Here is a 16,923-nt window from a genome sequence, read left to right on the forward strand (position 1 = left end):
AGCGTCTCACTGCTATTTTTCTGCTGTTTTAAACATTCTCTAGTGTTTTCCTCTGAAACTAGGATAGCTATTAGGTATAGCATAGTCCAGATACAGGCTTACTGCTTCTGGAACTGTTTGTAGTGGTTTGTATTCTGAGCACATTTTGCAGGCCATCTTGGATTGGAAGGGGCCTATCTGTACTTTTGTGAGAGAATTGTACTGATTGGGACGTGTCTAGTAAAGGGAGGCCGCTCTAAGGCTTGGAATAAGCAACCTCATTGGTTCTTTTGAATTTTTTTTTTCAAGTTTTTAGCTTCTAGTATTTAGGCCCTGCATTTGACCAGGTTTCTGCTTGTTTGCGTGTCGCGCATCTCCAAGCACTGCCACACAGTTGTGTGCCAAACTGGACAGTAAATTGCTGTAATTAAATCAAAAGGTGCTTCAACAAAGTATTAGTTTAAGGGTGTGCACACTTATGTAACTATCTTATTGTATGTTTTTAATTTTTTATATTTTTCCCCTAACAGATTTTTTTGTTTTTCAATTGAATTATACAGGTTGTAGGTCACATTGATGGTGGGAAAAGTTATGAAATGATTTATTGTGGTCTCATTTTTTTATATCACAAAAACCTGGCATTTTAACAGGGGTGTGTACACTTTTTTATCGACTGTGTATATTATAATCTTTGTACTTCTACACTCCTTCCTCCACCTCAACAAATCAAGATTACAGCCTGTTAACTTAAACATGCTTTTGTCTAGCTTTTCTTCTCTTTTTATACTGTTATGCTTACATTTCTTAATACCAAAAAAGAAAGAGAGGATGAAGAAAAAAGCATCTGTTTACTTTAATAACTTTATTACATACAACAAGTAAAATACTTTACTGTAAAATATGCAATTTATGTTGTGAAAAGTTTTATAGAAATACTGTTAAGAAAAGGCATTGTTTTACAGTTAACAGGTAGCATTTCCCTTCAGCATTCATTAAACTGATACAGTCTGTTCCTTCCAGTTTCTCTGGTACATGAGACATTCTCAGGTTTTCTTATGTTTTCTGTTCTGTAATTCTGCCATTGTTTGAAACATCTCATCTGATGGTGTTAATTTCATTCATTCCACAACTGATGGTTTCATACCTGAGACTTGGATCTGACTTGGCCCCTTCTACCAGATCTTCAGATTCTAGAAATTTCAAGCTCCTCGCTTTACCCATAATGCCCTGCCAGCCTAATGTACCTCAGATCTTGTTTACTGCCATTAGATATCCGATGCGGATTCCTAGCTCTTGAGCGTTTTTTTTTTTAGTTGTCTTCGGACTTTTCCTTGTTGTGATGGTTGTGAGTTAATTAAGTTTTTTTTATTGCCTTTCTTCTTCCTACCTCCCATATTTTAGGGCTCTTAGCCAGTTCTTCCTTCCCTTTTTATTGTCGGTTACCATTGTTGTACTTCTCTTATTACCATTGCTAGTATCCTTTTATACACTTTTGAGTACCAAGTCTACCATTGTTGGTAGTTCTTCCTTTTTCTTCTTTCTTATTCTTTCCTTCAAACAATAATAATAACAATAATTCTGTCTATATAAATAGATTGTTTTCTATACTTTTGCTATGGTAATATTTCATAGTATCATTTTTGGGTTCAACTGCATGTTGTTGGCAGCAGTTTTAAGATGTCAGACAAACCCTTTCGGATTAAAAAAACTGAGTGAGTTTACTGTTGGCATAAGATCCCAAATTCTGATGCCCATGAGGAATGTGTGTGTTGTCTGGGTCCAGCCCATCTTGGTGTTGACTGTGCCATTTGCTCTGGTTTAATTTCTAAGGCCTTCATAGACTGCAAGAACATATTAGTTCTGCAGTATCTCTTGCCCACTACATCTTCCTCTTCTGGGGTTGGGGCTCAAACACCCTTTAAAAGGTCAGAGAAAGCTAAATTTGACACTCTAAGACAAGGAGTCCCAGAAGAGATCTCCAGATTGATCCTGATCTTCCACTTCAAGTCCTTCAGTGGAGCCTCCTGCTAATATTCATCAGTCTCGGATCCAACAATTCAAAAACTAAGGTCTGCTAGGATCCATATCCCACCACCTCTGTTGGAAATGATTCCATCCAAGCTCCCCTCTCCCATCCTAGAGGAGTCGCCTTGAAAGCTTTCTAGGTCTTCTTTTACTATGTCCTCGCATTGATCCTCCAGAAGTCTTTCAGAATAAGATGTGGACAGGACAATGAGGAAGTTCCTCAGAGCACAGATACAGATGGGGGTTTTCCTGACTCTGACCTCTTTCGGGCCTGGGAGCCAACATCTGTCCACTTCCCCTCTAGTATCTCCTTTTCCAATCCTTTCTACTGTGTCAGTGCAATGGGATCCGAGATCCCTGAGGTTGTCTACTTTGGATCTGAAGACTGTCTGGGTTTCAGCTCTGATGGTTCCCCTGAGCCAACCAGCACTGAGTGTTTTGGAGCTGGAGGACTCTTGGAGCTGTAACATCAGCACCAGATCCAGGGGTTGGAGTTGACTCTGAAACTTTTGTAGCTGTCTCTTCACCTAAGAGCTCTGGCATTGGAGAGCTTGGATCTGACTCCCTTCTCAGGTTCAGGTCCACCCAGACCAGATATGTCCCAGAACATACTCAAAATTCTTCTTAGTACCAAAAAAGAAGGGGTACTTGAGACCAGTTATGGATTTCGGTAAGTTAAACAATTTTTTAGTATACAAAGTTTTGGATGGTCATATGTCAGTCCATTTTGCCTCTGCTACAAAAGGGCGATTGGATGCGTGTGACAGATCTTCCAAATGTGTACTATTACATCAAAATGAACAGACACTCCAGCAGATACCTACTCGTCTAGCTGGGAGCCAGTCATTACCAGTTCACAGCACTTGCTTTTGGTCTCACTACAGCCCCCAGGGTATTCATCAGATGCATGGCAGTGGTAGCAACTAACCTGAGACTGCTGGGATTCTGGGTGTTTCCATATATAGATGACTGGCTCCTAACTGCCCCAACCAGGCATCGACTTCTTCAAGCAAGGGACTACTTGCTCCAGGTGTGTTCTCATCTAGGAATAACAGTCCATTACAATAAATCTCAGCTCACTACACAGAGTCTGGCATTCATAGCTGCTTGCCTGGACACAATCAGTCAGATAGCCTCTCTTCCCCTTTACTGTAATACAGTGAAGTCTGAAGTCAAAGTTCCAGCTCGATTAATATTATAAGCTCTGGGATCCGTGGCAGCAGCTATCACTCTTGTTCCCTTGGCCAGGCTCCACATGAGGATATTTCGGTGTACTCTGTCTACTCAATTACACAAGCATGCAAAAGATATCTTCATTGGTGGATTCATTCAAAACAGTTCTGCTAGGGTTGTCCATTTGTTCTTCCCCTACCCAAGGTCACAGTGACCATGGATGCCCCCCAGCTTGTGTGTGGGACACTACTTGGCAAGGACAGTCCAAGGTACATGGTCCCCCAAAGAGGCCAAGACACATATCAATGTCCTGGAGATAAGTGCTGTCCTCCTAGAATTCAGACCTTTCAAGTTATTCTCCCATCCGGGACAATTGAGATACAGACAAACAATATGTCAGTAGTCTGGTACGTAAACAAATAAGGGGGAACTAGATCTTACCCTCTTTGTTGAAAAGCTTTGAGAGTATGGCAGTGGGTGATCTCTTCCAATCACTTTCTAATAGCAATGCACATTCTGGAGAAAACCAGTGTGATAGCAAACAAGCTGAGCAGGTCCGGTTGATGCGTCCCAAGTGGTCTATCAATATCAATATGGTGGAGATCATTTTCCATCAATGGGGCCAGCCATGCTGTGATCTAGTTGTCTCTCCCCTGAACAATATGTGCAGCAGATTCTTTGCTCTGATCCCTCCATTGGGGGAGGCACTGAGAAGTATTTAGTTCACGATTATCCCTCCAGTCTCCTTTATGCATTTCCTCCCTTGCCACTAATCCCCAAGTTTCTACAGAAAGCAGTTTGATTGAAGAACACAGTTATTATCATTGCCCCCTTTTGGCCTCATCAGATTTGGCTTCCATTACTTTGGCCGCATCTTTTACATCTACCCTGGATTCTGGTTCCAACTCCAGATTTCCTGTCTCATCCGACAGGCATGACTATCCGGACATTACAGGCCTCAAATTGAGTGCATAGTTTTTCCAGTTCCACTGATTGCTAGACAGCCCAGGCTCTCTTCCCCAGTCCTTTGCATTTTGTAATCTTCCCATAAGGCCTGTACTAGAAAGACTTACAAGAGTAAATGGAAAGATTTGTCGTCTAGGTTCTTAGCAAAGGTCTGGACCCTTTTTCAGCACCTGTATCGGTGATCCTTGAGTTTTTAGCTTCAAACTTTAATAAAGGAGCTAGCTTCTCAACCACTCGAGTTCAGTTGGCTACCATCTCTGATTTCTGCTTGGGCAAAAATAACTCTGTGTTAGCCTCTAAATTATGCAAGGCCTTTCTCAGGGGAGCTTTTTTTCTTAGATCTCCATTAAAAGATCCTACTCTTCCTTGGGATTTAAATTTAAAGCTTCAGGCATTAATGCAGTCTCCATTTGAACCTTCAGCCAAAGCAGACCTAAAATTATTATCTTGGAAAAACATGTTTTTAGTGGCTGTTATGTTAAAGTGTGGAATCAGATACCCTTCTAGCTATCTTCAAAATCTCCTTTTCTAATTTTTCATAAAGACAGGGTGTCCATGAGAACTAGCCCTTCTTTTTGCCTAAGGTGGCTTCTGAGTCAAATATTAACCAGGTCATTAATCTCCTAGTTTGTTTTCAAAATGTCCAAATAAAGGATAGGAAATGTTACATCTGTTGGATATGCATAGACTGCTTTGTTTATATCTTCACAGAACTAAAGACTTTAGGAAGTCTGGCCAGTTATTTGTTTCCTTTTCTCCTACCAGATTAGGAAATCCAGTATCTAGAGTTACATTGGCCAGATGATTGACTGATTGTCTGTGATAAACTGGGTTTATCTTTACCAAAACCTTCTAGGGCTCATTCCCCAGGATCTGTGGTGGTTTATTCAGCTCGTTTGTCCAGAGCATCTTTAGATGATATTTATGCAGCTGCAACCTTGGCTAATCCACACACTTTCGTTGCTCATTACAAGTTGGATTTGTTTTCTAGAACAGCAAGGCATTTGACTTAGCAGTGCTCCAGCATATCCTTACATAGGGATCTCCTAGGGTTACAGTAGCTGGGGAAGCTGTCCCATCAGTTGAGGAACAAACGAAAATGGCAATATCAGATAAAAAAGTTATGCACTCACCATAATGTTCCATCTGAGTTGTCCATTTTCATTCTTCCTCAACTCCCCACACATATGCCCCTTACTTTTTGCTTCTGGAGAGATTTAAGAGTTGTATGGGAACCTATGTTCCTTGTTTGAGCTACAGCTTCCCTTTTTCTGTTCTACCTCTGGTATTTTTTGTAATAGGTGGCCCTTTTTATATATAGGGGCAGCAAACTCAGTCTGAGATATGTTAGGTTGGCAGGGCATTATAGGTAAAGGGAGGTACTAGGGAGTTCTAGGATCTGATGATCTTGTAGAAGCGGGCGAGTTGGATCTGAGTCTTGGATCTGAACCCATCAGTTGAGGAAGATTTAGCTTCTGTCCTCTTTCTTCTATGTCCCTCTCTCCAGTCTATCTCTCCTGGCTATCCATACCTCATAAAGGCAGTTTAGGCCTCTTTCCTGTCTTTGCTCCTCTTTTTTCTTTGGTCTACACCCCTGTGACCCTCTACTGCTCATTTATCTGTCTTTTTTCCTGTTTACAACACACTGCAGCTACTGGTCAGATAGAATGATAGCTAAAATTGGATTCTTTTTGCATTTATTGACTAATGCATTATATTTCTAGCCATATCTTTGCACATTGATGCGTTTTACTTGTAGATATATCTTTCAAAGTTATCTCTGTCTGATTTGTACTAGCCACTTCTGTATACTTTTTGTACATGCCTGTCTTTACTATATACCTGGCCTCTCCACCAGCTTACCTTATTAATCCTGTTGCCAGTTTCAGAAGGAGTAATACTCTTAAGAGGTACTGCAGCATCAGGTTGTCCCTTGTAAACTTTCTTATCCAACTTACGGTTTCTGAAAAACAAAATTAGTTTTAAAGTCAATTTCTTGGAGTTTAAAAGCAGGAATTGAAAAGATACACAGTAGAGCACATTTTGTCAGGTGTAGTAATGTATGTTATATCGAACTGCTCATGCATCTTACACATAGTTAAGAATATTTGTTTTCTACTTCCCTTACACATACTAGCAGTTGGGAGCAGTTCTGCATCTGATGCTATACATTTTTTCTAGTGGTAAATGCCACAAGTACACTGTCATATCAGCTGTACACACCAAGTCATAATAGCAGTCTTGTTGATGCTGGTGATATTTGAACATTTTGCTTTTCTATGATAGGATTCCAAATAAGGTTACTGTATAGTCTGCAGTTCATCAAATCATATATCAAGGGTGGCACAAGGCATGTTTTGGTTGCTTTGCCACATTTGGGTATATCTGTAGTGCCTTAGACAGATAGTAATGCATAAGAAACAGTAGTGCTAACTGTGTGGATGTGTAAGATATGCCAGCATAGCTTGCTGGAGTTTTATAAATAATTATATGCCATTTGTATATCAAACTGATTTGTACAGGGGCTTGTGTTGAAAATGTATTTGTAAAGTTGCTTGTGTTTAAAAATGTAGCAACAGTGGGTCCTGCTGGACAGAAAAGAGATATACCTGTATGCCAGACTGAATTGAATATATTGCAGCAGAGGATACTGGAAGAGAAGAGGTTAATCTCATTCCAGCAAGCATTGAAAAATAACCGGAAATTAAATTACTTGATATAAGCCGTAAATATTGTATCTCACAGGTCTGAATGCAGCCAGAGACACAATGTCTATGAAAACAAGGACTAGGAATCCTGCTGTATTGTCCTTGGTGGTGAACTAATTGCTACCCTGGAAGGGTGGAAGTGTTGAAATGGTTTTATTGCTTCCAGATGCTGTAACACATCATAGTAAAGCTTTATGTGCACATAGTGTGACACACGTGCACAATCCTGGCTCAGCTTCTAGTAGAGGTGGTAGTGTGGGAACCACAGAGTCAGGTGACCAGATGTGATGTCACTGTGTAATCCAGCACTGAAATGATGCTCTAATACTACATGAGATGGAAGTCTCAGGGCAGTCTGTTTGTGAAACCTGACAAGAAAGACCACTCACCCACATCACGTTGCCTTGCTCTATTAAGTAAGGAGGAAACGGTATTTCTTTAGATCAGTCAGGACAATATCATGAGATTAGTTAAGTTTTGTTTTTCTGTATCTGTGTGAATCTTTCCAACTGTGTTATTTTTAATATTTCCTCTGATTGAAACTCTGGTGTTTATTGCTGATAGCTATTCAGTATTGTCATGTTGTTTTATTATTAAATATATTAAACTTTTCATTGTGGCTTGTCTTTTTAGGAAATATTTAACGTTTGAGAGTGCTCATATTTACTTAGTGATGCTGTGATATCATGCTCCTGCAAGTCTTGCTGTTCGGTCAACATTACCATTGGTATTAGTAGTAATTTCACTCATTATAATTGGATGCCCTGTTAAGAGCCTTAGAGTTGTTGGCTGGTGGCAGTGGAGCTATCTTATAGCCTGGGCAGAGGTGGTAGAGTGGGAAATTTATGCCAGCCTTTCCCAGGTGTGCGTGCATGTGTGCATGAAAATCAAATCTCAAAGAGTACGCGTGCGGTGTGTGTGTGTGTGTTAGCTACTTGAAACAGGGATAAAGAGCTCCTTAGTGGTCAGTGTGGATCCTTACTTGGAGTCAGGAGAGAGAGAGAGAGAGAGAGAGCTAGTCCAGCCCCAGGACTGGAGTGTGTTTCCTGTGTGCCTTTAAGGGTAAATTGTGTATGGTGCAGAGAGCTGCATCTAAAAATACTGTGTGTGTGTCTACTATACTCCAGTGTCCATGGTGAGGATTGAGCCTCCTTGATCACTAGCCCAGAGAAGAGACATCACAATAACCATGATCTATTCCTGTACTCTGTATACCCATATTCTGCAGTACAGAACTTCTGGCATTAGACTGTTTAAGTGGAGTGTCAAAAGTATAAGTAGTTGACTGTTGGTGTTAATTGAACCTCATTTTCTTACTTATTTTCTTTCCATGTTGAGTTTTATTAATGTTTTTCCCCCTGGGAGGTGCTTAAAGGATTGCAACAATTCTCAGTTTTAGTCTTACATATATGCATATTTTGGAAGATTTAAAGAATTAAGTTACTGACATGTTGAGATGAATTTAATTTCATTGTTTACGTATGTATGTATTTATATATTTGTTTATTCATTAATTCATACATTTTTAGCCATAGCCTTGGTAGGAGGCAAGACAAGACATTACTTTGATATCTTTATTTAGCATTCAGTTTGCCTCAGTCACAATTGGATGATTCTGATGTGGTCATTAGTTGTACCTCAGATAATTATGACTTAATTTAGTTATATAATTAATCTAATGTTATGTTTTGCTTTGTTCTTCATTTTGATTTCCAGCACAAGTGCCTTCTTTGTGAAATTTGCATGTTTGTTATCATATCGATCACTGCTGCAGTAGCCTTGGCTATATGGGTTATATCCTGCCAAGGATATAAGAGGTGGACAGCTTCCAAAGCTTCAGGTCACCTTCCACACACCTAAACCATCAGTCAGCTCAAGCATATTAAAATGACAGGTTTGGGTACCAAGCCCTTCATAGCTTTCCTGCCACTGAACAGTACAGTCCTCTGAGGCTTTCAAAGACTGATGGTTGGCTTCTGCTGTTCCTTAGCTGGACAAATAAGTTCTCTTTGGGTGAAAAAACAAACATTTAAAAAAGTTGTTTTGTTTGAAAACATTGTCTTGTTTAGGAAAGTTGTTTTAAAGCTAAGAGTGTGTGTTTTAGTGGACTGTCACAAAACTGTTTTGTACTTTCTGTGGAAAAATTGTGTTTATCTTACTTTTCCGGCTTGACAAAGTGTTTTAAAGTGCTTTTTACTCTATTTTTCTGTGAAAAAATGAATATTGAAGACTTTAACTTTTTATGGGCTTTTGCTGCGTGCTTTCACTAGGAAAGATGCGCCGTTTTTTGGCTTGACAATGGAATAAACTGTCAGTCCTTCTTCCAGCCACAAAAAGAAAAAGTTAAGCAGGCAGCATTTGCCACCACAACATGCTAGCAATTTGCCTTAACTGCAGGTGGTTGACTGCTTTGGCCATTAGTTGTAAATCAGACTACTCATCTTCTGCCTTAGAGCCCTCTGCTGTAGCACATACAGCCACTATGGTTTAGGGGTTAGTCGCATCCTGTGCAGGTGTTGGGGTCCCTTCACTGAGCAAGGGCAGACACTGTTGTCAGTCCAAGAAATAGTGAGTAGAAAAGACTTCCCTGTTTTGTCAAAATGTGCCCATCCCTGGGGAAGTAGCTGCAACTGCTGCCATTAATAATACCGTCGGTCCCATTTTTCCTGTCAAAAAGAAACAGAAAACTAAACATGTATCTTCTCCTCAAATTTCTTTTCACAGGAGTAAATTACTGGGTCCCACTCAGGGTTTAATTCAGGCTGTTGATCCTTCTTATAAACTAGTTTCTGGTAGAAGAAAGAGGGATACCTCTTTTCCTGAAGAGATTCAAGATTCTCAATCTGGACAGGAAGAAGATGGCATAAATACAGGGTTTTCTCCTCAGATATCTAATGCAGACTCAGGGGAGAGCTGAGTTTCTGATTCTTCCTGTGGGAGGGGGGTTCTGTTTCTATGAGACTTGTTTCCAGAATGTGCCAGTGTTTTCAGTGCGAGAACACTGATGTTTGTCAGTCCCTCAGAATATAGTATGAGTTGTTACAGAAAAATTTAGATGAGGAAGACTTTTTTTATATATATTTTCTGGAACCCCTAGCCAGAACTGGCCCCTGAGTGGCTGCCTAGGTTACCTAGTGTTGGATCCGACCCTGTTAAATAGGAAGATTTGTAGAGATATGTTGTACAGGTTTTCTGTGTGGCAATGAGACAAAGGTAGTCTCTTTTTCAGCTCCTATTTGTTTTATCCTATCCTTTTTCAAATAAGTTTTTGATTCATGATCCAGCTTTTCTTTGATCAGAGTATGTTTGGCTGCCACTTTCTCCTCACAGCAGAGCTTTTCATCATCTTCTATTGCTCTTCACAAGTTAAACAAAGCCTCTTGAAGAGTCTTTCATTCTAGGCCACATTTTCATCAACCCACCTCCCCAGGACCTACATTTTGCTCCAGAAAGACTCACATTGCCTACATTTGAGCTAGTTCACACTTCGGATATGAATTATTTGTCTTGTAAGACTTTATACTTGGATGTTGTCACTTCAGCAAGAATTCCTGCATGCCCTTTTTAAGTTTCCATGTAGCGTTTTCTACAAAGACAGAGTAACTGTATGAATTAATCCATTCTTTTTCAAAAATAGCCACCCAATCCAATTTGAACCAGTCCATAAATCTTCATGTAGTTTTTCCTGGCATTCCAACAAAGTGGAATACAAATTGCACTGCCCTGACATTCATAGACAGCTTAGATTCTACTTAGATAGAACTAAGGACTTCAGAAAGGATGGCCAGCTACTTGTTTCTTTTTTCAGTACATATTAACAAACAAAAGATAAGCAAACTAATTCTGTCTAAGTGGCTTTCAGATTGCATTATATTTTGCTGTATGTTTGAGCAAAAGCCTTAATCATGCAAATCCGCAAAGCACACTATGTCATTGCTCAGATGGTGTCTGCTGCTTTCTTGAGGAAGCTACCACTGGATGAGCTGTTTTCCACCACCACACAGTCTTTCTTACATACATTTACCAGAAACTGTAGTCTGAATGCACTTCAGTCCATAAAGGAATTTTGTTTTCGATCCACCCAAAGCCTGCTGTGGATTCAGCCCAGCAGTTTATAGTTTATGGACAAGACCAACATAAATATGAAAGTTATGCACGTACCAGAATGACAGATTTAGTTGGTTTCTGTTTGTACTGTGTAAACAACCTGCCCACCAGTCTCCCTTTAAATTGTCATTGTCCACAGAGACCTGGAAGAAAACCAGTGGGCTGGGATTTAGCTAACTAGGCACACGTTATACAATTATGCTGCAAATTGTCCTTTTCTTTTCAGCAAAGATGAAGATTATTGTTCTGTATTGTAGTCAACCAGTCCAGCCATTTACAGTGACAGGTTCCTCAGCGCAACCTTAACTGTGGATGGGGTGGGGGAATAGGAAATTTCCACCAGGCCTGGCTATAAATGCCTGGCGCTCAGTGTCCTATTTGGATACAGGACATCATTATTTTTTTAAGAAAACTGGGATACGCTTAGAACCTCCCCCCAAGGCATTAACCTATTAACAATCTATGAAAACTACTAAATCTATTCTGGTAAGTACATACCTTTTGTTTCTTTATGTTTCACATGTATTTCTTACAACATTATGTGTGGGTTACTATATAAATACAGGTTTGTATCCTGTCCTGTTTTTTGTGTCCTCAACCAAAAATAAAAAAAAATTAAAACATTTGTTCCATGGAAAGTTTTGGTGGTAAAATCCACTTTAATCAATAGAACAACCAAGTATTGAGCGCTTTCATCCCAAAAAGCAATAGGGACATCATCAGAAAACACTAAAGCACATGAACAAAGATTTTAAATACATCTCGAAAATTCATGATAGGCCCCCAATCCACCAATAAAGGTGTCTTTCCAATCCCGTGTTACGTGATTCACATAGACTAAATACAGGGAATTAAATGACCCGTGGTGTCACAGAAAATAAACACCTCTAAAAGCATATTTATAAAATGTTAATACCTACTAAAAATTCAGGTAATTAAATCTTCTCCTAAATAAGAATCTTTTTCTAATTTTCTCTTTATTTGTAAAAAATAAAAAGTGTTTCTGTGCCCATGTCTTAATTAAAATAGTAAGTACCTAGGGTTAAACTTTACAACCTGTCTGCTTTCTTTTTTAATACTTGTGTTATGGAAATGAAGTCATTTAAGCCTGGGGGAAGTATGGCAGCTAATCTAAGCTGCAATTGTAATTCTCTTTTACTCAATACATTTTTCCAGTCACCCCCTTTCGGATTCAAAACCACTTGGTCAATGATCCCAAAAGTGAATTTGGTAAACTTTTTGCAAATGGTAAAGTGTTTGTACAATGCATTAGTTTCTTTTTTATTTTTAATTTTATATAAGTGCTCATATATCCAATTTTTTAATGCCCACTTGGTTTTTCCGATGTAGAATCCTGTACACCCTTCACACCATGCCAAATAGACTATCCTTGATGTGGAACAGTTTCCCTTTTGAAAAACAATTTTACTTCTCAACCTGTTCCCAAGGGTAATTACTTCGTCCCTGATAATGTATGCACACTGACTGCAACACCCACAGGGCTTGGTTCCCCTGACTTTCTTAACATATGCCCTATTTTCCAAGAGCTTCTTGATATTACTACCAGTTTTGTTAATAAATATGGGTTCATTACCCATAATTGTGTTAATTTGGGGTCAGCCTTAAAAATGTTCCAATTTTTCCTTATATTGTTTTTAATTTCCCGTGATATGGGAGTGTGTTGTATAATACATCCTCTCTCATAATCCTTGGTCTCCACAGTTTTCATATCCTCATTAATGTTAAGAAGGTCCCCACCAAGAATGGGTTTGTATCTGCCCCCCCAGTCAACTTATACCCCTTGAATTATGTCATTGACCATCTTAGCTGGATAAACCCCTCTTGCAAAACATTGTTTTTAATGTAATTAATTCTTCCCAAAGATCTTCCAAATGGGGAAGTCATTCGGGCTATTCAAATGGCCTGTCTTTAACTAAACTTTTTTCTAGGATACAGGATGACAATTAGCAAAGTGTAAATATAAATTACAAAAAGTATACTTTCTATGAATGTAGGACTTAAACCCAGACATGGTATGAGAAAAAGTGGTGTCCAAATCATTTATCCTAAAAGTGTCACATTGATGTAAAAATTCCAGGAAGTTGGTAGTGTGGTTCAAATATTCTATAAAACCCCCAATAGCTTCCTTTTTCCCTTTCCACAATATGAATATATCATCCAAAAATCCTATATATAATTGGATGTTTCCAAAATTCACAGTTGAAAACTTGTTTACGCTCCCGACCTAAGAGTACAATGTTAGCATAAACAGGGGCACAAGATGCCCCCATTGCTACCCCTCTTATTTGTTGTAAGTATTGCCCTTCAAAGTAAAGATAGTTGTTTTTCAAAATTATAGCCATTCATTCGCAAATTAGGGTGACTTCTTCCTGACTCAAATTGGAACAAGAAAAAAGGGTTTCCTCAAAAAGCTGTAGTCCCTCACTTTTAGGACTGCATGTAAATAAATCTTTTACATCTGTTGTCAAGAATATCAATTCCTCAGACCATATTTCACATTTGAGTTGAGCCAAAAACTCCTAAGAGTCTTTGACCAAATGGAAAGTCTTTTCAACTACGTGTTTTACATATCTGTCTACCATAATCGCCAGGGGGGTGAGTCTTAGATCCACTAGCCGGAACTATTGGTCTGAAGTTTGAAAGTACTTTTGTGCACCTTTGGTATCCTGAATATAGATGGTATTATAGGATTGTGGTTTACTAAAAATTCATAGGTGTCAAAATTTATCCGCTGACTGAGAACATACTCATCTAAATAGAAGTCTATTCTACTGTAGGATATGTTTATTTGATTTTTGGAAAACTGAACATAACTGTTCTCATCAAATAAACTATTGTGCATCACATTAAGGTAGTCCTCAATGTTAAAAAGAACCATCCCACCCCCTTTGTCAGGTGCCATGATACGCAAAGTTGTGTCCCCCCTCAATACTTGTAACAGATAGGTTTCTTCTTGACTATAAAACTGCTTTGTTTCTGTCCAGAAATTTTACATGTCTTCCATCACCACTTTCTTGTATACCCCAATTAAAGGATGTAAAAGAGGATTATAAACATACATTCTGAGCTTGGGGTGAAGTCTCCTTTGTCTCATTGTTCTTATGAGAAAATAAAACATTAAAATGTAACTTCCTGGCATATAATTTAATTTGTTACAAGTATTAAGGGTGGACAGTACTTTGCATATCATGGCACCTGACAAAGGGGGTGGGATGTCAAACCCCCTTTCAGACCAATAGTTTTGGCTAGTAGAGCTAAAACTCACCCCCTGGCGATTATGGTACATAGATATGTAAAACATGTAGTTGAAAAGACTTCCCATTTGGTCAAATATTGTTGAGAGTTTTTGGCTCAACTCAAATCCGAACTATGGTCTGAGGAATTGATATTCTTGACAATAGATGTAAAAGATTTATTTACATGCATTCCTAAAGGTGAGGGACTATAACTTTTCGAGAAAACCCTTTTTTCTTGTTCCAATTTGAGTCATGAAGAAGTCACCCTAATTTGTTCCAATTTGAATCACAATGAAGTCACCCTAATTTGTGAATTAATGGCTATAATTTTGGAAAACAACTATCTTTACTTTGAAGGGCAATACTTCCAATAAATAAGAGGGGTAGCAATGGGGGTAGCTTGCATCCCTGTGTATGCTAACATTGTACTCTTAGGTTGGGAGCGTAAACAACTTTTCAACTGTGAATTTTGGAAACACATCCAATTGTATATAAGATTTTTGGATAATATATTCATATTGTTGAAAGGCAAAAAGGAAGACATTGGGGTTTTTATAGAATATTTGAACCACACTACCATCTTCCTCGAATTAACACATCAATGTGACCCTTTAGGATAAATTATTTGGACACCACTATTTCTCATACCATGGATGGGTTTACGTCCAACATTTATAGAAAGGATACATTTTGTAATTTGTATTTATACTTTGCTAGTTGCCATCCTATATCCCAGAAAAAAAGTTTAGATAAAGGACAGGCCATTCAAATAGCCCAAATGACTTCCTATTTGGAAGATCTTTGAGAAGAATTAATTACATTAAAAACAATGTTTTGTGAGAGGGGTTATCCAGCTAAGATTGTTGATGACACCATTCAAGGGGTATATGTTGAATGGGGGGGCAGATACAAACCTTTCTTGGTGGGGACCTTCTTAACATTAATGAGAATGTGAAAACTGTGGAGTCCAAGGATTATGAGAGAGCATGTATTATACAGCATACTCCCATATCAGGGGAAATTAAAAACATTACAAGGAAAAATTGGAATATTTTTAAGGTTAACCCCGAAATTAACAAAATTATGGGTAATGATCCCATATTTATTAACAAAACTGGTAGTAATAGCAAAAATCTCTTGGAAAATAGGGCATATGTTAAGAAAGGCAGGGGAACCAAGCCCTGTGGGTGTTGCAGTTAGTCTGCATACATTATCAGGGATGAAGTAATTACCCTTGGGAATAGGTTGAGAAGTAAAAATACTTTTACTAAGTGGTGCACAACATCCGGCCCATGGGCCAAATGTGGCCCACGATGCAATGCCATCCATCACCAGAGAGTAACCAAACATTTTTTTAAAAAGTGAAAAAATGCTGTGCCTTACTCCAGTCATGCAAACTTTCCAGCACATGCTTAATTACCTAATTGACTGCAGTTGCACACACCTCCAATTTTAGCTGCAGAAGTAACTGTTCTTTGTTGTTTATAACTTGTGGTCTGTAAACAGTAGTAACTCTCTGCAAGAGTTTGTAATAAGTCATGGCTGCAAGCCAGAATATAGTTAACCGCAAAGTTTATGTAGAAAACAGGCAATTTCATGACTGCTGTCGTAAGTAAAATTTGCAATCACTGGTACCTATTGTTAACTCGTACGACTTACTATGTTTTGAGATGGCCCGCAGATGCATTAAGAATTTGTGTAGTGGCCCTCCCCACAAAAAGGTTGTGCACCACTGATCTAGACAAATTGGTTCCCTCTTAATGTAATCAGTCATAGCTTGTCAGGGACGGCAAGATGCAGTCCAATAGCAGAAAAGACAGAATAGGTCAGTATGCAGACTGGAAATTTTCTGTTAAGCCTGATGACAAATGTGACTTTAACCAAACAGCATGAAATATCAAATAGTTATTTTTCTTACTGGTACTTACTGATTTGAATTGCTTTACAAAATGTTGCAGTGGGTATCTTAATATCAAATGTCTTTCTCATACATACTTTCCCCTGCATTTAAACTGCTTTCTTCACTTAGTGTTTCCAGTGAATTGGTTTGTGACTCATGTTATCTATCCTACCTGCAGTCAGCATACTTGTCTCTAACTTTGTATTCATTCCTAGACCTGGTGCATGCATTAGCAGAGCTATCTTTATACATTCTTGCCTTTGTTTCTATCATATACTGTCAGTTTCCATTTTTGTTTCTCATTCATTTACTTGTTTTCCCCCTTTCTATCTCCTACTGGTGTAAAATCTGTATTGTAAGCAACATAATACAGTGTTTTGTTTAAAAACAAATTAAACTTTCACTAGACACCATGCAGTATAACCCCCTCCTTCTTTTGGATATAAAGATTCATTTTTGAGTAAAATGTCAGCTAGGATACTTTCACATTTATATTACTCATATAGTTACCCTCTGCTACTTACTGATTTTAGTGGCTGCAAAGTACTACTGAGAGTGAAACAGTTAAATGCAGATAGGTAGAATACTCAGAATAGTGCAGGGCATGTTACCCTGAAACAGAACATTTCTCTGCATTGTCTTACAGAAGGAAGAAAAAAACATTTATGTTATGTTTGTACTGGGAAATGTCATTATCCACACAGATCCTTGCATATATAAACTTTAAGATTGTTCCCTTCCTCTAGAAGATTGAAAGAATTTCCTGTTTTAGCTGGTACTTCTGCAGTTTAAACAGTATTGTTTTGTT

The 16,923-nt window shown here is 38.6% G+C and overlaps 1 protein-coding gene across 1 annotated transcript in view; it reads right to left on the reverse strand.

Moving 5' to 3' along the window:
• Positions 1-16,923, reverse strand: part of LOC122794677 (disintegrin and metalloproteinase domain-containing protein 33-like) — a 2,280,125-nt gene that overhangs the window by 304,745 nt on the left and 1,958,457 nt on the right. Inside the window, exon 20 of the mRNA XM_044063306.1 lies at positions 6,007-6,106. Coding sequence (XP_043919241.1) covers positions 6,007-6,106 — 100 coding nt within the window. The remainder of the gene's footprint in view (positions 1-6,006; positions 6,107-16,923) is intronic.

Source organism: Protopterus annectens, chromosome 2.part1, assembly GCF_019279795.1.
Source record: "Protopterus annectens isolate FY-2018-M chromosome 2.part1, PAN1.0, whole genome shotgun sequence".
Taxonomy (NCBI): Eukaryota; Metazoa; Chordata; order Ceratodontiformes; family Protopteridae; genus Protopterus; species Protopterus annectens.